Source organism: Canis lupus, chromosome 34 (genome assembly GCF_003254725.2).
Source record: "Canis lupus dingo isolate Sandy chromosome 34, ASM325472v2, whole genome shotgun sequence".
In the NCBI taxonomy this organism is placed as follows: domain Eukaryota; kingdom Metazoa; phylum Chordata; class Mammalia; order Carnivora; family Canidae; genus Canis; species Canis lupus.
In genome coordinates this window covers 42,079,281-42,098,358 of record NC_064276.1, presented here as the reverse complement: position 1 = coordinate 42,098,358, position 19,078 = coordinate 42,079,281, and the positions used below count along the sequence as shown (strand labels likewise).

The 19,078-nt window shown below is 46.1% G+C and overlaps 1 protein-coding gene and 1 long non-coding RNA gene across 3 annotated transcripts in view; one reads left to right on the top strand and one right to left on the bottom strand.

Moving 5' to 3' along the window:
- Positions 1-19,078, top strand: part of LOC112646000 (uncharacterized) — a 101,729-nt gene that overhangs the window by 23,405 nt on the left and 59,246 nt on the right. For both annotated transcript variants that reach the window (XR_007408195.1, XR_003127413.2), the window contains exon 2: positions 9,116-9,252. This is a non-coding gene — a long non-coding RNA (uncharacterized LOC112646000). The remainder of the gene's footprint in view (positions 1-9,115; positions 9,253-19,078) is intronic.
- Positions 7,244-19,078, bottom strand: part of KCNMB2 (potassium calcium-activated channel subfamily M regulatory beta subunit 2) — a 198,116-nt gene continuing 186,281 nt past the window's right edge. The window contains 1 exon segment of the mRNA XM_025425654.3: positions 7,244-8,556. Coding sequence (XP_025281439.1) covers positions 8,272-8,556 — 285 coding nt within the window. The 3' untranslated portion in view covers positions 7,244-8,271.

Here is a 19,078-nt window from a genome sequence, read left to right as displayed (position 1 = left end):
CTTGTCTGCTTGAAGCACACCCTCCCCACCGGCCTCCTCCTTCCTTCCTTTCATTAAGTGAGTCCCTAACAGATATTCCTTATCAACGCACGAAGAGTCTTAAGAATAAGCATCTTTCAAAAAAAAAAAAAAAAAAAAGAATAAGCATCTTTCTAAGAGATTGTGTTTTTTTTTTTCCTTTTGTTTTCTGTGGCCAGACTGGATTTACAGCGATGTGATTTAGTGGAAGTGAACGATGAGGAGCAAACTCCTTACTAGACCCAAATTGTGTTGTATATCTGACGTGCTGAGTTGACCTCACAGAACTAAAAGTTCAGCAGGAAGCCAGGCCTGCAAGATGCCAGAGAAGTTCTCAGAGCTTCCGTCGACAGGTTTTGGGCATGACTGTTTAGCTTTTGTGTAATGGCTAAAGAGCATTAACCTAAACTAGTGACTATTCTTGGCAATTGTCTCTTCCAAAGTTCTTTAACTCAATAATGTCTATTCCTTTTATTCATGAGTTTGTGTATCCCCTCTGCAATCTTTTTGTGCTCAGGGGCCTTGTTGTAATCATTGCTGAATTTCAAGTGCTTTGCATAATGCCCGATGCATACGAGATACTCGTTTCATAATCACTTATTACTTTATTCAGCAAACATTAACTGAGTCCCTATTACTAATGCATCTTGAACTTACAGAGACAGAGCTTGGAATGGCAGTTTTCAGGGGGTGAGGGGAATAGAGGGACACTCGTCAAAGGGCACAAACTTCCAGTTAAAAGATAAAGAGCTTCTGGGGATCTGATGTACAGCAAGGCGACTACAGCTAACAAGAGTGTATCATATTGTCGACAATTTCTAGGAGAGTAGATCTTAAATACTCTCGCTACATACACACGAATGGTAATTACGTGAATGATGAGGCTGGTAACTATTGCGGTAACATTTCTCATTGCACACAGGGTGAACTCCTTGCACCTACACCCTGTTATATGCCCGTTGTATCTCAACAAAGCTAGAAGAGAACTGGGTGTTAGTAGCCCGGGAACCTTACCTCTCGGATGGGATGACTTGGTGCAACAGCTGCTCAGTATTTCCCGGAGTTTCCCTGAGGGATGACATGTCTGCCACCCCCAGAGGTGGCTGCTTGGTGACGTTCTCTTTATTGGGTTCTCTCTTCCCTTTTTCACTTCCCGACTCCCCTGCTGGGATTTTCTGAACCTCCAGGTAAACTGCTGGCACTTGAATCCTTTTCTCAGGGTCTGCTTCTGTGTGAACCCAAACCAAGGCAAGTAACACACCAGGGTAGGGACAGGATTGGAACTCGGGCATTTAACCCCCGAGCCCATGGTGTTATCAGCTCCTCCACTGGCATAAGGAGGCAGGTCGGGTAAGAGCAGGGGAAAGACAGAGGCTTGAGAAAGTTGGGCGGGTCTGAAGGACTAGTCCAGCGCAGCCGGAACAGCAGGTGTGGGGGGCCAGGAAGTGGGGTGGGGAGAGGCTGGGAGTGCAGCCCGGTGCGGCCACGGGCTGGTTAAGGCGATTGAGCTCTTTCCCGTGGACGGGGGAAGCCGCTGCCCAGTTGTGTGCAGGCCGTGACAGCAGCACACATCGCTGGTCAAAGTTCCTTTTGGTACAAAGAGTGAGTCGAGGGTGAGAGGCAGCGCAGGGACTGGAGAGAAGATGGCTCTGAGCTGTAGGTCCTAGGAGGGTGACCGTGGGCAGAAGAGGAGGTGACGAGCAGACGCTTAGGGCAGGGGGCCCGCGCCACGTGGCGCTGGTGGTGCCGGGTACGGTTGCGGGTGTGTGCGGAGAACAGGAGGCTGCTTTGTCCCCCAGAGTGTGTCTCTGTGTGCGTGTGTGCCTGTGTGATTATGTGTGTATCTGTGTGTACGTGTGTGCCCGTGTGCGTCTGTGTGCGCATGTGTGTATGTGTCTGTGTGTGCCCATGTGCATGTGTATCTGTGTGCATACGTGTCTGTGTGTGCCTGTGTGTTTCTGTGTGCATACAAGTGCACATATGTGCACATGTGTCTGTGTGTCTCTGTGCATATATGTGTATGTGCATGTCTCCGTGTGTGTCCGTGTGTGTCTGTATGTGTGTCTCTGTGTGTGCATGTGTGTCTGTGTGTGTACGTATGTGTCAGTGTATGTGTGTATCTCTGTGTGTCTGCATGTGTGTCTTTGTGTGTGTGTCTGAGTGTGTGTCTCCATGTATGAATGTGTATGTTGTGTGTGCACATATGTGCCTGTGTGCATGTGTGTGTCTGTGTATGTGCATGTCTCCATGCATGCATGTGTATGTGTGTGTATGTGTGTCAGTGTGTCTGTGTGTGCATGTGTGCGTGTCTTGTGTGCACGTGCATGTCTGTGTGTGTCCGTATGTGTACGTGTGTCTCTGTATGCATGTGTGTGCATGCATGTCTGTGTGTGAACGTGTGTCTGTGCATGTGTGTGCATGTCTGTGCATGTGTGTGCATGTGTATGTGTCTCCATGTGTGTATGTGTATGCATGTGTGTGCGCATGCCTGTGTGTGCGTGCATGAGTGTATGTCTTCCTGTGTGTACGTGTGTGTGCACATTTTTGTGTGTGTGTGTCCCCATGTATGTGCGTATGTGTATACATGTGTCCAGATTTGTGTCTGTGTGTATGTGTATGTGTGTGCACACACGTATGCATGTGTGTGCATGTGTGTGCGTGTGTCCAAGTCTCCGTGTGCGCACGTGTGTGTGTCTTTGTGTGCGTGTGAGTGTGTCTCTGTGTGTGTGTGTACATGTGTCTGTGTGTGCATCTCCGTGTGTGTGCGTATGTCTGTGTGTTTGCGTGTCTCTGTGCACGTTTCTTCGTGTGTGCGTGTGTCTCCGTGTGCACGTCTGTGTGTGCGTGTCTCCATGCACGTGTCTCCCTGCGTGTGCGTGTGTGCATGTGTGCACGTGTGTCCATGTCTCCATGCACGCTGGAGCCTGTGGGTCCCGGGGGCCCTGTGGCCGTGTGTCCGACACCGGGCACCCCCCCCGACAGCCGCCCTTCCCCGCGGGACGGTGGAGCCACTGGTGTGACGCTTTGGCCATGTGTGGGGTCATTTCCTCGTTGCTCCTTTGGGCTCGGGGGCCAGGGCGGGGCGGTGGGGGTTGCCAGCCGGGTCCGCGGGGCGCTGGGGTGCGCAGCTGCCGTCCTGGGCCCTGGGCCCGGATCCCCACGCCCCCCCTCCCTCCCCGCCCCCTGTGCCCGCGTCCCTCCCTCCGTGTCCCTCCCTCCGTGTCCCCTCAGTGACCACATAACAGCTTGAAGACAACAAACTAGCACGTTTCCCCACCTCCCCCCCTTGTGCTTTGCTGAAACCAGACTATCCCGCCCTCTCACTGAATCAAAATCAGAGACTTCTTTTTCTTTCAAATTTTATTAATAATGGGGAACCATAGAAAAGTCTCAGAGTGACTTCCGAGCACTAGTCCCCTCTCCGCCCTCTGAGCCCACGAGTCTCCTTGTCTCCGCAGCACTTGTCCTTGGGCCCAAATCCCAGTGCTGGAAGCTGGGGTGGGGGGCACCTGCTGCTCCTGTCGCCCAGCACCCTTTCTCCTCTTCTTTCACTCACACCCAGTTTCCTCCGGGGAATCACTTGACCCCCACCTCGTGGGGCTGCAAAGCACGTGCCCTGCATCGCTCGAGACAGGGGTGGCCCGGTCGGGGACAAGTGATACACAGACAGTTGGCATTTCTGAGGCTGAGAAGTGCTGGGTTGTTCTCCTCCTACAAGTATAGACAGAAGGGGTTTGGGGAACACGGGGCCATCTCCGCTGGTACATGAAGGTGAAGGACACGACCAACAGAGGAAACAGCTGAGAGAGCGCGGGACGGCGAGAGGGACAGACAGACAGACAAAGAGATGGAGGGAGACAGGAGATTTTTATAAAGAGAAATTGTGAATTCTACCAAAAGCAATTTCTAGCACTACGGCTCACAGTGCTAATAGGGGATGAGGCCGTGTAGAGCATCCTGAACCTCCTCCGTGTCCTGATGTCACTCCATGTCACACCACGTAACAAGTCACATTACAGGTTGTAGAGGCTTCGGGCCGTCAAGTGCCCCCCTCAGTGCCCGTCACCCAGTCACCCCCTTTTAAAGCTGATGTCAGTCAGAAGTTCTTTATGTCAATCCTGGCTGAACGTCTGATCTCCCTGTGGTTTTACACTTTAAACAAATGAAAGTGGGTCTTTTCCCATTCCCTCCTCTGTTTTAAAGTAAAAATAGCGCTACTAGGATAAGTTGGTGACCCAGGAGTACTGATGCGATTTGGTGTGGATTTAGTGTGTGGATCCTATGGGAGGCAGATTTCAAACGGGCATCAGCAGGGCTTCCCACGCTGCCTTGTTCCCAGCGGCCTACCCCACAACCGGCAGGATGCCAGCAGCAGCCGTCCCCGTCCCCAACTAACGACGCTGCAGGAAGGACTTAGGCTTTGCTGTGGATTCTGGGCAAAAAGGCATTTTAGAGCTATTCTGGCTCCAGGAGACCAGGTACTACTAGTGGTTGTCCTAAGACTATTACTACTACTTCTCCACTTTCTACTGATACTAATAAGTCCCCCCCGTAAGCGGCGTTATCCGCTGTCCACGGTGCCGGGCGCCCCACACGTCGGACATCGCCCCTCCGAGGCCGTTGTGCTCGCGCTCGGGCTCTCCTCTCCGAGAGCTCTCCGTGCTCCATTGTTTTCTTCACGTGTGTCGTCTTGACCCCTGCAGTGTGCTACACACTCATGGCTGGGAGACCGGGCGGGGTCCCGCACTTCGCACTGTCCTGGTGGTTGCTGTACGGAAGCGAGGGACGGAGTCAACCTCACGGAGGCCTGCTCGGTTCTGTTGGACGTGTCACCCTGACAGGTTTTTCAGAAGAGTCCTGACACTGCGTCCCTTGGGTCAGACTCCGAATGTGGTACAGACGTGGGAGGGGGGGTCACTGCGGAACCGTGGGGTTGTTCTTACTGAACGTTTTACAAAGGGAAAGGGAAAAAAGCAGAAGTGGGGAAGAGAAGGAAGCATGTCCAAACTTTAATCACCTCCTCTTTCCCATCGGGGAAAAACATTCCCTTACTTGCTTGAACGTCGTTTACTGCCGTATTTTGGCCGAGTAGGGGAGGAAATTTAATTATTTCTGTGAACAGCAGGTCATTGCTTTAAAATTATTGCTTTACCCCTCTTGGATCCTTCGCTCATGTTATCTTGCTGTCCTACATGTCTCTCTGTAACGTCAATGAAATGATTATAGTGTCAAGATGCTTTGCCCACTGAAATGTGTTTATGGTTTGACATATTGAAAATAATATTTGCAGCAATGAGAAAAAGAGTAGCGTGCTGGATCGCTAACGTCACGGGGCGGACATGCGAGGTACTTTATGGTTGCCCTCTCCGTTATTACGATCGGTCAGCATTGCACCAGTGGCTTTCTACAGAATGAATTTGTTATTATGGCTATTTGCAAGCAATCATTGGTGTGTTTACTGTTGTCGGGGTTTTAACATAATTGTAACTCAGGGAATTTGAAATCAATAAGGTTTTAGATGGAATATGCCAATTGGCTACTGAAAGTGATTTGGAAGCACAGACACCCTGAGACGGAGACTGTCTTTGTGGAGTCAGGTGGAGGTTCAGAGCTTTGCTTCTGGCGGGTGTAGATAAAGGTCTGTGTCCCGGAGAAGGGCATGTGGCCATGGGGAGTATTAACAGGGAGGCCGCTTTGTGATCCATGGACTAGTAGGTGTAGGTTCTGTTCGAGGATCAGACCTGCGCTGTGAAGGTTGGGGAGAGGTATTCATTCTTCCTTCCATATCTCTAGGATGAAACGTTAACATTAAAAAGGAGCTTAGTGGTCAACTCCCCTCATATTCTAATCTTACAATCAAAGAGGTCAAGAGAGTAATCGAGAAGCCTGAAGGGCCCTAGTCACCATGTCTTGAATGACGTCCTTGACTTCTAGTTCAGCGGTCTTTCCTCTTTACCCTTTACCCCCATAATCCTTCCTAAACTGTAGCATTCCTCAGTGTTATCTAAAATACCCCAAAGCCACAGAGATGGTCACTACAGTGGAGAAGCCACAGGCTGGGTATTTTCTCACCCCTCTGCCATCTTGGTTTCTGTGCAGTCTTGGGGAAGTTAACACCTCTAAGCCTCAACATTCTCTTGTATAGAATGGGAAAATAATAGTGCTCTCTGCAATAGGGCTCTAATAAAGATTAAGTTAGTTAGCATGTGCAATGTATTTAAAACATTATCAATCCCAATTCATTTCCTTTAATAATGAGCATTTAATTGTCTGTACATTTAAATTGCTTGAAGGGGCTGTTGCTTTATTGGAATTCGGAACGGCACTAGTTAAGTTTTTTTGGTGTTATTATTTTGAGATTTCTTAATTCTTTTTTTTGAGATTTCTTAATTCTTACTTGAAACATCAGTTGGGAATTTTTAATGACAAATCTGAAAAAAAATAATAAGTAATTCATCTTCAGATTGCTTGAAGGGAAGCTCAAGGAACATTAAAGATTGCAGATTCTCAGCTCCCTAGTCACAAAGAGTTTTCTATCATCTTCAGAATTATGTTTTTAAAGTAGGGTAGGAATCGAGCTTTCCATCATATTTGCAAACAATATTGTTTGAAAGTAGTACATGTTTGGGTGTTAAAGGAACTTTCTTTATAATCTATTTAAATACCTTTAAAGATAGCGAATCCTAGGTTTTTGGATGACCATGGACTTGTTAGCTTAGAACGCAAGAAGTATATAAATCTTGCCGATGTAATGGATTTTGTTTTTTAAAGTTTTAATTACACATTTGAAGTCCCAATTACACCCTAAGAATTTACATCTTATGGAAAGTGAAACTATGAATTACAGTATTGCAGGAAACTCTCCACTTCATCAGATAAGTTTCACCATGCATTCCACAAATATGTTTTATAAAATTTCCCAGTATCTAGAAAATTGTGATACTATGTTATAAAAGGATACTTAAATATAGATGAGAAAGATAGATGTTTGCCTTCTCCTTCTGATATTGATGTTAAGTAAAGGATGGAATGTTTTGTTTAAAACCAATGCCTCATTCTTTCCCCTCCCCCCACATGATAAGCAAAGGGCAATGTGACAAAGTCTTCCTTTAGATCTGTTATTCATTTCGAGTGAGTGTTAGGAAAAAGGTCTGCTCTGTGTATAAAATCTAGCAGCAAAAAAGAGAATTGTAAATAGAAAAATAAAACATGTAGAGGAGACAAATATTCTGTGCACGTAGCTTTAGAATCCCAATGGGAACGCTTGTCAGAAGGAGAGACTACACACTCATTAATTTAAACATAAATTCCCAAAGAGTAACATTCCAATATGTTAATTTGCCACAATCGATTTACCCATTGAAATCAGTCCACCAGTCTTTACTGGCAAGTAGGATCTTAATTTTACCCTCTAACAGTTCAGTTGAATAAAGATTTTCACATAAATATCTTGGTGACATAGACGTTCCTGGGTGGCCACGGTGCGTCTACTCAACATTCAGTCAATTCACAGGTAATGAAACTCTTTGTAAGTGTTGTCTCCTCACACAGTAGCAGGGTCTTAAATGGAAAAGGGCTCTGTTCATTTTCTATTTAAATCACAGGAAGAGATTATAGAACTGGTTAATGAAAACAGCTTATTCTTGGAAGTCAGTTAAAAAATCGTAAGTCATGAATAGAAAATAATAAAAGAGAAATAACTGTCTGGACGTTCCCCCCCCCCTTTCTTTACAGTGATATGGTAGAAATATAAGGAAAATGCTTAACATCCTTCAGTTAGGAAATCTGGTCCCTTCACCTGCTACAGGGCTCAGTTTTGAATAAGAAAAGAAAGAATATTTTTGGCTGCAGCTTTAGTAAACAATGAGTGATGAAAAATATTGCAGAAACATCTTCAAGATATCTGACAACTGAGAACACAGACGTTATCACGCTGATACCGTCTACGTCCCTCCCCAAAGCTTGGCAAATGAACAACTGAGCCCTGTCTTGGCGGAACGAGAGAAGGAAGTGCTAGTTCCAGCATCAAAACAAGATTGTGAAAACCAACCGACACAAAACAGTTATTTCTTCTCCTGAATAATAAAGACATCATGTTTGCATATAGAACAGCTTTTGCATTATTGCTCTACGTATAAGAATATATTAAGGAACTCATAACAGACTGCACGTTACAAACTTAAGGTTCTTTGGTGAGGAATGAAAGAAAACAGTACTTGAGCTTTAAAGAAAATGATCTCATCCATCTTGCTTTTATCTATTGATCCGCTGGATCCTCTCGCAGAGCAGGGAGAGGTACTGCGTGAGTTTCACCAAGGCAACGATCACCACGCCCCCAGCCATCATGCACGTTGGCCAGAACAAGGAATGGAACAGCACGTTGGAACTGTAGAGCTTGGTTAGGATGACGCTCTTCTGGTTTCCCTCTGGGTCAGAGTAGCAAGAGAAGTGCTGGTACTTCCTGAAGTTTTCCATGACAACGTTCACCAGGGACATGGATTCTTCAAAATTTTTTCCACACTTAGGTATATAGGAGCACTGCGGGAAACGAGAGAAACCCATCAGGAGATCTTTGTGTGTGTGTGTGTGTGTCTGGTACTAGGAGGGGGTGGGATAGCGGGGTCACCTCCACGGTCTGTGAAATAACCTGGATGCTTATTCTTTTTTTTTTTAAGATTTTATTTATTTATTCATAAGAGACAGAGAGAGAGAGAGAGAGGCAGAGACACAGGCAGAGGGAGAAGCAGGCTCCATGCAGGGAGCCCGATGCGGGACTCGATCCCGGGTCTCCAGGATCATGCCCTGAGCCGAAGGCAGATGCTCAACCGCTGAGCCACCCGGGCGTCCCTTATTCTTTCCATATTCAAGCCAGAGTCTCCAGAAACCCTAAGACCTCACACGGCAATAAAAATAATGCTGATCTGCTTCACATGTACCTACACAGGTCACCCGCGAACAGCTTCATTATTGATTAGAATCGGAAGACTCCAGTGGAATCTTTTCACCACACCTAAGCACGGCGAGCTTTGATTATTCCCTCCTGAACACACTTTACCGTGGAACCGTGTCAATCTTTCTGTCTTTGGTCTGCCCACAGCTGTCCACGTGACACCAGAAGCTACCGGTTCTCTCAGGGCAAGTAGTTTATTCTTCTCTTTTTGGCTTCCCTTCGCTGGTTCAGCCACGTCAGGGAGGTGACCTCGCTGCTGGAGTCGAGGGAGCAGCTCTACCTTGGTGAGTCACTAAAAAAGAGTCCTGGGCGGTGTAGAGATACTGAGTACAGAGCTGTGATGAGCTGTTCACACCCAGTGAGCGTGACAAAGTAGCTTTTTCCATACACCAAGGAAAAATAAAACAGAACCAAATGAGTTTACACTCAACCAGCACTTGTTTGACAATTTACGCGATCTTTCCTTCGATCTTTTCCCCTCTCTTCTCCTTCTTGCTATGTCTCTTCCGCACGTGTCTCCTTTCTTCCTACTAAGTCCTTGGGTTTCTCTCTTTGTCTCTCGTTTCCCTCCCTGCCCTGCCCCAACCCCTCACCTCACTTTATATTTCCACCCCTGTCCCTCTTCCTGTCCTTTCTCCTCCCCCTGCCCTCTCTTTTCTGGATACGGATGGGATCAAAGAACTCTGAGTTTTTGTTACTTATTGCATATCCTTTTGAATACATTTTTTTTTCTCCTAATTTAAAACGCGGTCTTTAAGGAGACGAGATCTTTGTGACCCTTTTTCCTTGGTCTGTAAATGGGCAGGGGCAAAACTGATTTTTTAAAAAAGTTAGTTAGGGAGAAAGTGATATAAGTCACTTTCCAGGGAGATGTGCGGGTCCTCAGCTGTTTCCCTTCTTTATGATAACTGACTCCCAGCAGGAAAAAGAAAATCCCTGTCCAGCATTATACACATTATGAAATGGTTAATTTAACAGATTTATCTGAATCAAATTGGTTTGTGACAAGATCACTGCTAATCTATGTAATATTTTAGTATAAATTAGAAAACTATGCCCCCCTCCTTAGGACACTTATTTTCTGTTGAAAAATTATCACACAGGTTTTAGGAGAAAACCCACATATTTCACTGCTATTACCAGTTTATAAGTTGTGCTTATAAATATTCACAGCTGTGACTTTTACCATGTGACTGGCACCCAAAAGTTGTGCAGTGCACAACTCCCACAACTGTTATGAGGAAACACAAATGAGGTGGGCTATTGTCGGACTTTGGGTACCTTGATGGAAGCTTTGGGGGTAAGATCCTGGAAGACCTGTAGATTCCACAGGAAGAAAATGCATGAGTTTTGCTAGTGGAGTATGTTTGGGATTACTCTTTTCTGTGACTTTATTAGTGGCACGCAGGCACCTGCTCTAATCATTGGATTCTTGGGCTCTAAACAGCAGGAGGACCCTTACTTAGTTAAGAGTGGAGACTGAGTGAGCTGGTATTTATCGTAAACGGGGCGTCAGTCATGTTCTCATGGCAGGGCTGGTTGACACCTTCAGGTTTAGTCAGCGGAGAGCGAATGTGAGCATGCTCGCAAGTACGAGCGCGGCGGAGAGCTGGCACTGGCACAACAGTAAGGGCCCGAAAGTATCTCCAAACGAGCAGAGTTTCTCAGGGAGTTACAACTTAGTATAAAATCAGCCTAGGACTCCGTGAAATAAATTCTCTACCGGTTGGATATCTTTGGGATCAAAAGGGTTAAAGGCAGGAAGGAGAGACCCACTTTTATTTTTATTTTTTTCCTTTTTCAAAGCTGTCTCTTATCGTTTCACTTTTTTAAAATGCTTTCTGAAGCAAAGCCCTGAAGAAACCACAGACCAGCCGTCTGCGGCTGAGTTCCAATAGAGCCAGTTTAGCTCACAAAGGCACCGGGCTTCTGTATATTTTTGGGCCAAGACAGTTTATAGTAGTAGTTTCCGTGGCAAACAGTACTAAGTTACTGAAATGATCTCGATAAAGATGATGTTCCATTAAAAATGGAGTGTTTTCTTCTCTTACGCTCTTGTGAGCGGATCTGCCTTCTATATATTTTGGAGAAATGTTTGTCAAATGACAATAATTCTGCATTTGCCGAGTAAAATGAGCTAGAAAGTACGTCTGAGACTGTGCCAGCTCACAGGGCCGGGCCAGTGCTGCTTGTTAAGCTCTCAGGCCACCAGCGTGTCAAGCGTGTGCATTGACTTGGCCGGGAGGGCCCGAGCCCTGCACGACAGGAAGGGCTGACTCGGGGCCCAGGGTGGGTGCTCGGGGCCGGGCCGGGCCAGGCAGGCTCAGGACACCCCCTGTGGGTCCAGAGGGCGGCCTCCGGGGCTCCCCAGCACCCGCTTCCTTATGCCTGTGGCAGGGTTTGTGCGGAGGTTAACGGCTATTCACGAGGCCCCACAAATTCCCACTTCCACGTTTTCTTCTTGGACTATCACGTCGTCCCTAGGATCTTCCAAAGTCGTTAACCGAAGCACCACGTACAAGACTCGGGAACCTCTCCGGAGGGCGTGTGTGCAGGTGCGTGGTGCCCACGGGCAGAGCTGAGCTGGCTCTAACCTCGGGTTCCTTGCTCTGTGTCCCGGGAGACTCGACGTGGTGCTGGACCCGGACCCGGGGTTCTAGGTTGCTGCTCCCACGGCTCAGGCGACGGCCGCGTGCGTGTTCTTGAGGCTCGCGTGGATTTGGGGCCAAGACTCCACGGGCTCATGATTTTACCACATGCTTGGTGGATAATCTCATGTCAGTGGTTTAGAGTATACAGAAGGCATTTCAACAGCCGGAGGCTTCACTATCTATGCCCACTTGGAAAACGTATTGTGGACTGCGAGGTGACAGTCCTGGCCTTGGGCAGCCCCGGGCCCGGAGGGACCATACGTGTGTGTGCGCATGTTTGCCACGGCCTTTGATCATTCTTTCTTTTGTACTTTAACATATGAAAATACCTGGCAAGCCTCTGCGGCAGCCATTCAGTGGAAGAGTTAGTCTACATCCTTCTTCATCCTGAGTTTTGCTAATAAACCTCACGGCTTTCCCAGATCCCTTACATCCTCCTTAGTATTGAAAACCATAGAGCTGCCCCCACAAGTATGACCTTTTCTCCTCCGGCTGGGGAAACCTGGCTTCTGGCAACTTCTTTTGTTCCCCTTCCATGACAGGGAAGGTCCAGCAATTGCATCTTTTCTACAGTTCTTTGAAAAAGTGGCTGAAAATGTGATCTTCTCAGCCTGACTTCCTGAATCTTACGCCTCAGAATTATTTTTATTCTGACGGTGGACAGAATTTTGAGAAACTACCTGTTGGGCTTTGCTTAGACATGCTTTGCTAGGCATGTGTGAAGCCAGCAGTGACAGGCCCTCACCCGGGAAATAAAAGATGTGGGGAGAAGTGGGCGTAGGGGGAGGGGGTGCTTTGGCTGAATAACCCCACGTCAGCCTCTTTTCTCATGATGGCTGAAAAGGAGCTGTCGGTTCTCAGCATCACCTCAGGGAAAGGGTTTGTGCTTCATTTGTTTGTTTATAAAAAGAGGAGGATTTTACTTCAGAGAGGGGCTAGAATTTTCGTTTTGTTTTTATTGAAGTTCGATTAATCTAATGAAATCCAATCGATGTTGAGTGTCTAGGGTGCCAGGTAGTGAGAAACATAAACAATACGAGACCGGAAGATATTACAGAGCAAGGATGGGGCGATACGAGGAATGAAGCCAAAAAGGCTTTGAGTGAAGGTCTACCCTTCGCAGAGGGGCCCCAAATCTGCTCCCGGGACTCACTGGCAGCCGGGCCATCCTAAGCCCACCACGACTGTGAGATAAAAACAAAGAGATTGCTCCGTGCAACATAGACGTTCTTGGTTCTAAAGTCTCTTTAAAAGTGTCCTCAGACAATGAATATTGAGCACGTTTATTGCGCCTGTGCGGTGCGTGACGTGCCAGTGCTTGTTCTGTGCTAGAGAAGACGGGATTCCCAGGTTCCGAGGCTGCAGAGGTCACCGGCTGGAAGCCTTGTCTCCTGCGGCACACAGGGAGCATTTTGAACTTTCGAGGTTTTGGGGTGTCGGTAATGGACAGGAGAGGCGAGAGAGTAAATTCAGATACTCTTCTCTTGCCCTTTTGAGACGTCTTGTTCCTTCTCATCACCCCTAAAAAGAGCGAACCCCACAAAATTCGGTTTACATTTGTGTAGTTGGCACTTCTTGTGTCTGCTTGACTTTGGTGAATGGTTTGAAATGTTGGGGAGAGGGAAGGAAAACAGTTCACTCTGCTACGCGCGGGCGTTTCTCTCAGCATCGAGGCACAGGCCCCTCCAGAGGGGTGCGCGCCTTTCCAGAGTTTCCTGGAGCTTTCCCATCTGTTACGGCATTTCTGCCTGATCTGGACCAGAGACGGTAAAAGGGCCCGGGAAACCTACTTACCTACTCCAAGCCATCTGCAGCCTGGAGAGTAGTCAGTGCCCGGACGGCCCAACCCTGGAGGCCACCCCGCCTGGTTCATGACGTATCCAGTTAGGCCTAGAGAAGTCCCTCACCTCGCCTGCCCTTGCCCTTCGCCACGGTCCCCTTCTCAGCAACTGGAAAGGAGTAGAGTCCCTCCCCATGCTTTTCTTCTTGATGCTTAGCACAGGCTTCTTTGGGGCACGCGCTTCCTTCCACTTCTGCTCGAAGATGCCTTGGGCTCTCCCAGAATTCAGTTTTGGTGAGCGATGACTAAACTTTGTCAATCCTAAGCATTTTTGAATCTCTGGTGCATAGGTAGTTTCAGCAAATGTCTAATGGACATCTTTCAATTTAAAGTGCTAATTATGGGGATTTCATATGTCGCGTTTCTGGGCCTTTTTCCACTCCCACCCCTTTCCAGGGTGCGCTGCTTTATGTTTAATCTCTATTCTGGGTAAACCGGTGCTGGATACACAACTCTGGCCTTTCCTATGGATCCCAGATAATTATATTCCTTATGCAACAGCCGTTTATCCTACATGGCTCTTGGGATGTGATAGAATCTCATGGATTCTCACCTGTTCACTGAAATATGTCATCAGAGGATAAATATTTCATGGAATTAGATTTTTTATCCTCTCAGGAGGATGCTCCATGTTTTTCTCTTTAAGTCATAGCAGGGTGAGATGGAAAGACTTAGATTTTTATTCAAACCTAATTAATTGGTGAATGTGTGGCCTTGGTAAAATCATTTCATTTTCTGGATTAGTTACATCATTTCAAAAGTGGAGATGATAGTGGTATCTAATACGTGGGATTGTTGCAATTAAATAAGTGAGCTCATGTAAAATATTTAATATGATACAGTGGCTGGCACATTGTAAACTCTTGATAAAATTTGACTATTTGGGGGTGTGGTTTTAGGATTAAATGAGATGATTTTTATAAAGTTCTTAGCATAGTGTTGGGGCCACAATATATAGCAGACACTTGATAAATATTTGATCCTTTTATTTCTTATCTAGATTTTCAACTTGTCTTTCATTTCTTCCCTTTTCCCTTTACTCTATCAATGCAATGCAGAGGAATTAAGTGCTTCTAAGCCTTGCTTAGGATTTTGGTATCTCACAGCATCTAAACTCAAAATTAAATAAAATCTAGAGCAGTGGTTCCGCCACTGTCTGGAGACATTTTCAGTTATCACAGTTGGACAGAGGAGGAAGTTAATTTGGTGGGCAAAGGCCAGGGATGCTGCTAGATATCCTACACCGTACAGGACAGAACCCACCCTCGTAGAACAACAATTATCCCACCCAAAATATCAGTAGTGCCCAGGCTGAGGAATGCTGGTCTAGACATGTATATTCTCTGCTTTCAGGAAACCCAGAAGGCTTCAGAATGGGTGACAAAGTGATGGATGGTGGGGAGTCTGGATTTGCAAATGATTGGCTAATTTATAGAACTCATTCTTTACCAAAAATAGCTATCTTTCCCGTGACAATTATATATAAGATACAATATAATATGGAACCATCCCACATACCAGAGAGTGGATGTGATATTGTGATTTATATAGTAAGAAATACATATTTATTCTTTGTCCCTGTTTCTGGAACAGAGCTCCTAAAACCATTGGAATTTCTAAGTGATAAGAGCTATAAAGGTGTCTTTTGTTAGGTTAATAAGGTTTACTTTGGGAGCACACTTAAGGATGGGGCTGGCTGCCAGGAGAACCATTTATGTGATTAGAGGGTTAGAATTTGCAGTCTTAATCCCCTGAACTCCTGGGAGAAGGGCTGGAAATCGAATCAATTGCCAATGGCTGATGGCTTAATCAATGAAGCCTATATAATGAAGCCTCCATAAAAAACCCAAAGGACCGGGTTAGGAGAGCTTCCAGGTGCGTAAACGCAGGGAGATTTGGGGAGACTGGCATGCTTGCAGAGGGATCTGTGCCCTTCCCTATGCTTAGCCCTATATGGCTCTTCCATCCGGCCTTTCCTGAGTTCTATCATTTTAAAATAAGCTGGGATTCTAATAAGCGAAGTGTGTCTCTGAGGCTGTGAGCTACTCTAGCAAATTAATAGAGCTTAAGGAGGGGGTTTCTGGAAGCTCTGATAAGCAGAGCTTGTGACTGGCGTCTGAACTGCGGGTGGGGGTAGTCAGGGACCGCGCTCTTAACGTACGCAACCTGATGCTTTCTCTGGGTGGACAGTATCCGATTTGGGCTGAGTTGTAGGATAACCAGCTGGTTTTGGAGATTTGCTTGATGGTGTGAGAAACAGCCCCTCTTCCTGCCCCAGACGCATTGGAATTGGGTCCGGAACCCCCTTTTAATGGGTACATTTTCTTGTTTTATTTTATTTTATTTTTTTCATTTTCTTGTGTTATACCAAACTTCATTTTTTTTATTATTTTATTATTTTATTATTTTTTTTTCCAAACTTGATTTTTAATCAACTCTCAGACCAAATAGTCATGTTTTGAGAATCCCTGGTAGACAGAATAGGTTTTAACCTCCCAAAGGAGATCAGCATTGAAGAATTTAACAGCCACAGTGAATTGATACTCAGCCTCTATTTGTGATTCCTCCGACGGCCTTGTGGCCTTGAGAGGCCGAGGCCATTGAGCCCGCTGGTGGCTCCCTGGGGCGGTCAGCCAGTTGCCCTCCGAGAGCGTGCCAGCTTATCAGCTTAAGCAGCTCCAGTTGTAATGTTGACAAGAGGCTGGGCACTGGGCTTAAAAGCTGAAAAAGGAAGAATATATGAGTGGGAGAATTTAAAAATAAAAACTCTTCTGGATATTTTCTGCAAACATAGAGATCAAACATGGTCAGTAGTGCCTTATGCATCTCTAAAAAAACTCTGCCCATTTCTTGGTAATTCTTGGGAAGACTGTTATTTTTAGTGAGCTGGGGGGAGGGTAACAGGAAGGAGAGATCCACATAGAGATTATTTTTATACTTCCCCCAGGAATATCCTGGATATGCCTCGTGTTGCATGAGGATTGTGGCTTCATGACCTTCAGGTGTGGAGGCAACTGTATCTTCAGTATATATATTTCTGATTAAAGACTCTCCAGGGTATGAAGAGCTGCGGGGCCGGGAAGGTGAACCACCTTTGGTGCCACCTTTGCCTGGGAGTATATGCTGATTCTAGAAGGGGGCTGAGAGCCTAGAATGGCATTTTGGATAGCCTTGCAGGGCTGGGGGCAGGAGCCATCACTGAGGGCCTGTCAGGCAGGGGGCCTGACAACCCCCTATCCACTTTGTGTTGGGGCCCTACAGACTGTATCCTAGGAATAATGGCAACCTGAAGTAGGTCCTCAGAGGGGCTTCAATTCGGGCGTGTGTATCTCAGCCTGTGAAGTCAGCATGAGGTGATCATGTATGGCTCATACATTCAGGAACCTGGCAAAGCAAATGGAAGTACTTTCTGGAAAAGATGGTGTGATGACATCATCCTAGGCTTAAAATTATTTTTATAAATGAGTTTGCAAATACCATACCTAATGAAAAATAACCAGATACTGTAAGACAAACATGAAAACAAACAGGAGGAGAAAATAAAATAACATAGGCATATAGCGGCTCTGGATATTGAAGTCCTTGAGATAAACTTTAGATAAAATAACTATAATTTTGCATTTTATGTTGAAAGGTTTAAAAGACAAAAATGAGGATATTTCTGAAAACTAGAAGTGGTCGAACAGATTCCAATGAATATTCTGACAATGAAAAATACAAGATGAGAAATCAAGAATCCAATCAATGGGTTTAACCATAGATTTGCCAGAGCTGAGGAATGAATTACAAATTAGAAGGTAAATCAGAATGCAGGATGCAGCACAGAGAGATTAAAAAGAGGAAAACTACAAAAGGGAGGGTGAGAGTAGGATACACAGGAGATACGCAGAGAAAGTCTAGCATACAGCCAGTTTGAGTACAAAAAGGGGAAACAGGAGTGAATCAGAGCAGAGATGATATTTGATGAAATACTGACTGAGAACTTTCCAAAATTGTTGAAGAGCATCAAGGAACAGTGAAAGAAGCCCTGGAAACACTAAGCAGGCAAATAAAAATAAATGCCCACTCTGCCACATAACAGTTAAACTGTGGAAAACCAAATAAAATGATCTTTAAAATAAACCAAGATTACCTTCAAAGACGCAGCAATTACACGGAGAGCCAATTTCTCTTTTTTTTTTTTTTTTTTTTTGGAGAGCCAATTTCTAAATAGCAATAAAGCTCACCGGGAGACAATGAAAGTTTCTGAGGTGTAAAAACAAGTTGTAATCTCCAGGCTAAACCCTAAAAGAATAGTAATACAGCAGATAACTTCCCAGAAAAAAAAAGGGGGGGGAAGGGATTATAAAAATAATCCAGTGGAGAAAGGGAGATCTCTTCATAAGCGGACTTGGGCAAATGGCTGTCCACATGAGAAAAAAAGAGCCCAAAACCCAAAAACTGAAACAACCATCACCACCTACACAATAGCAAAAAAAGATCAACAAAATCTAGCTGTATCGGAATTAGAAAGTTCTTTCATTCAAAGACATCATTAAGAGAGTGGAAAGGCCACGGAATGAGAGGAGAGAAGGTGTTTACAGCACGTACACCCAGCAGAGGTTCATATCTATGTAAACAAATTCCTACAATGAATATGAAGAAGAAACAATCGGACAGAAAAATGGACGAGGGACTGGAACATTGTACAAAAGGGAATAACCAGACGGCCAATGCATAAATGAGAGTCAGGTGGTGACATTAGTCCTCAGAAGTGCAAGGAAATGTCACTACATCAGCTAAAATTACAATCACAGATGATACCAAGTGTGGGTAAGGACTTAAAGCGGTAAAATCTCTCATTTCGGGGTGTGGGAGTTTGGAGAACCGTCTGGTGTCATCTGCTAAACCCCCAGGTAGGTGCACCCTGGGGTCTAGCTGTTTCATTCCCAGGTGTTCACCCAACAGAAATGCGTGTGCTCGTGCACCGAGAGACAAGGCAGGATCACTGGTAATAACCCCAAACCCTACAGGAGTCAAAATGTCCATCAACAGAGGATGAACACATTGGCACGTTCGTACAATGATGAAAATGAATGAACTGCCACCAAGTGGGATGGCTCTAAGCCCCATTAGGGTGCGTGAAGGAGCCAGACACAAAGGGAAACGTCCTGCGTGATTCCATTTATGTGATGTTTACAAACCAAGCAAAACTAAAAGACACTGTTTAAGGACATGTACTTAGGCGGCAGCACTACCAAGGAGAAAACAGTAATTGCCGCACCGTCAGGGCAGCTGTCCTCTTTGGCATATGGGGCAGAGCCTGTGGGTAATGGGAGGGGGCAGGAGGGGGGGTTTGTGTTGCAGGAAACGCTTTAGTTCTTTGCCCTGTGGGCTCTGTAATAAACGCCTGAGCTGCACGTCCTTTCCTTGCTCGCAGTTTCTGTGCACGCGTGTGTTTTAATTCACAGGTAAAAATCACGTGAGGGGGCAAATGAACCCAACAATGAGCTGGCGCCGTCCCGACGGCAGACAGATGCTGTCCTAGAGCCTGGCCGAGGCCTCCTGCGGTGGCCCCGCTCGCTGTCGCCGGCCAGTGCACTCACGGGCTGCAGTGACAAATGGCCAAACGAGGAAACG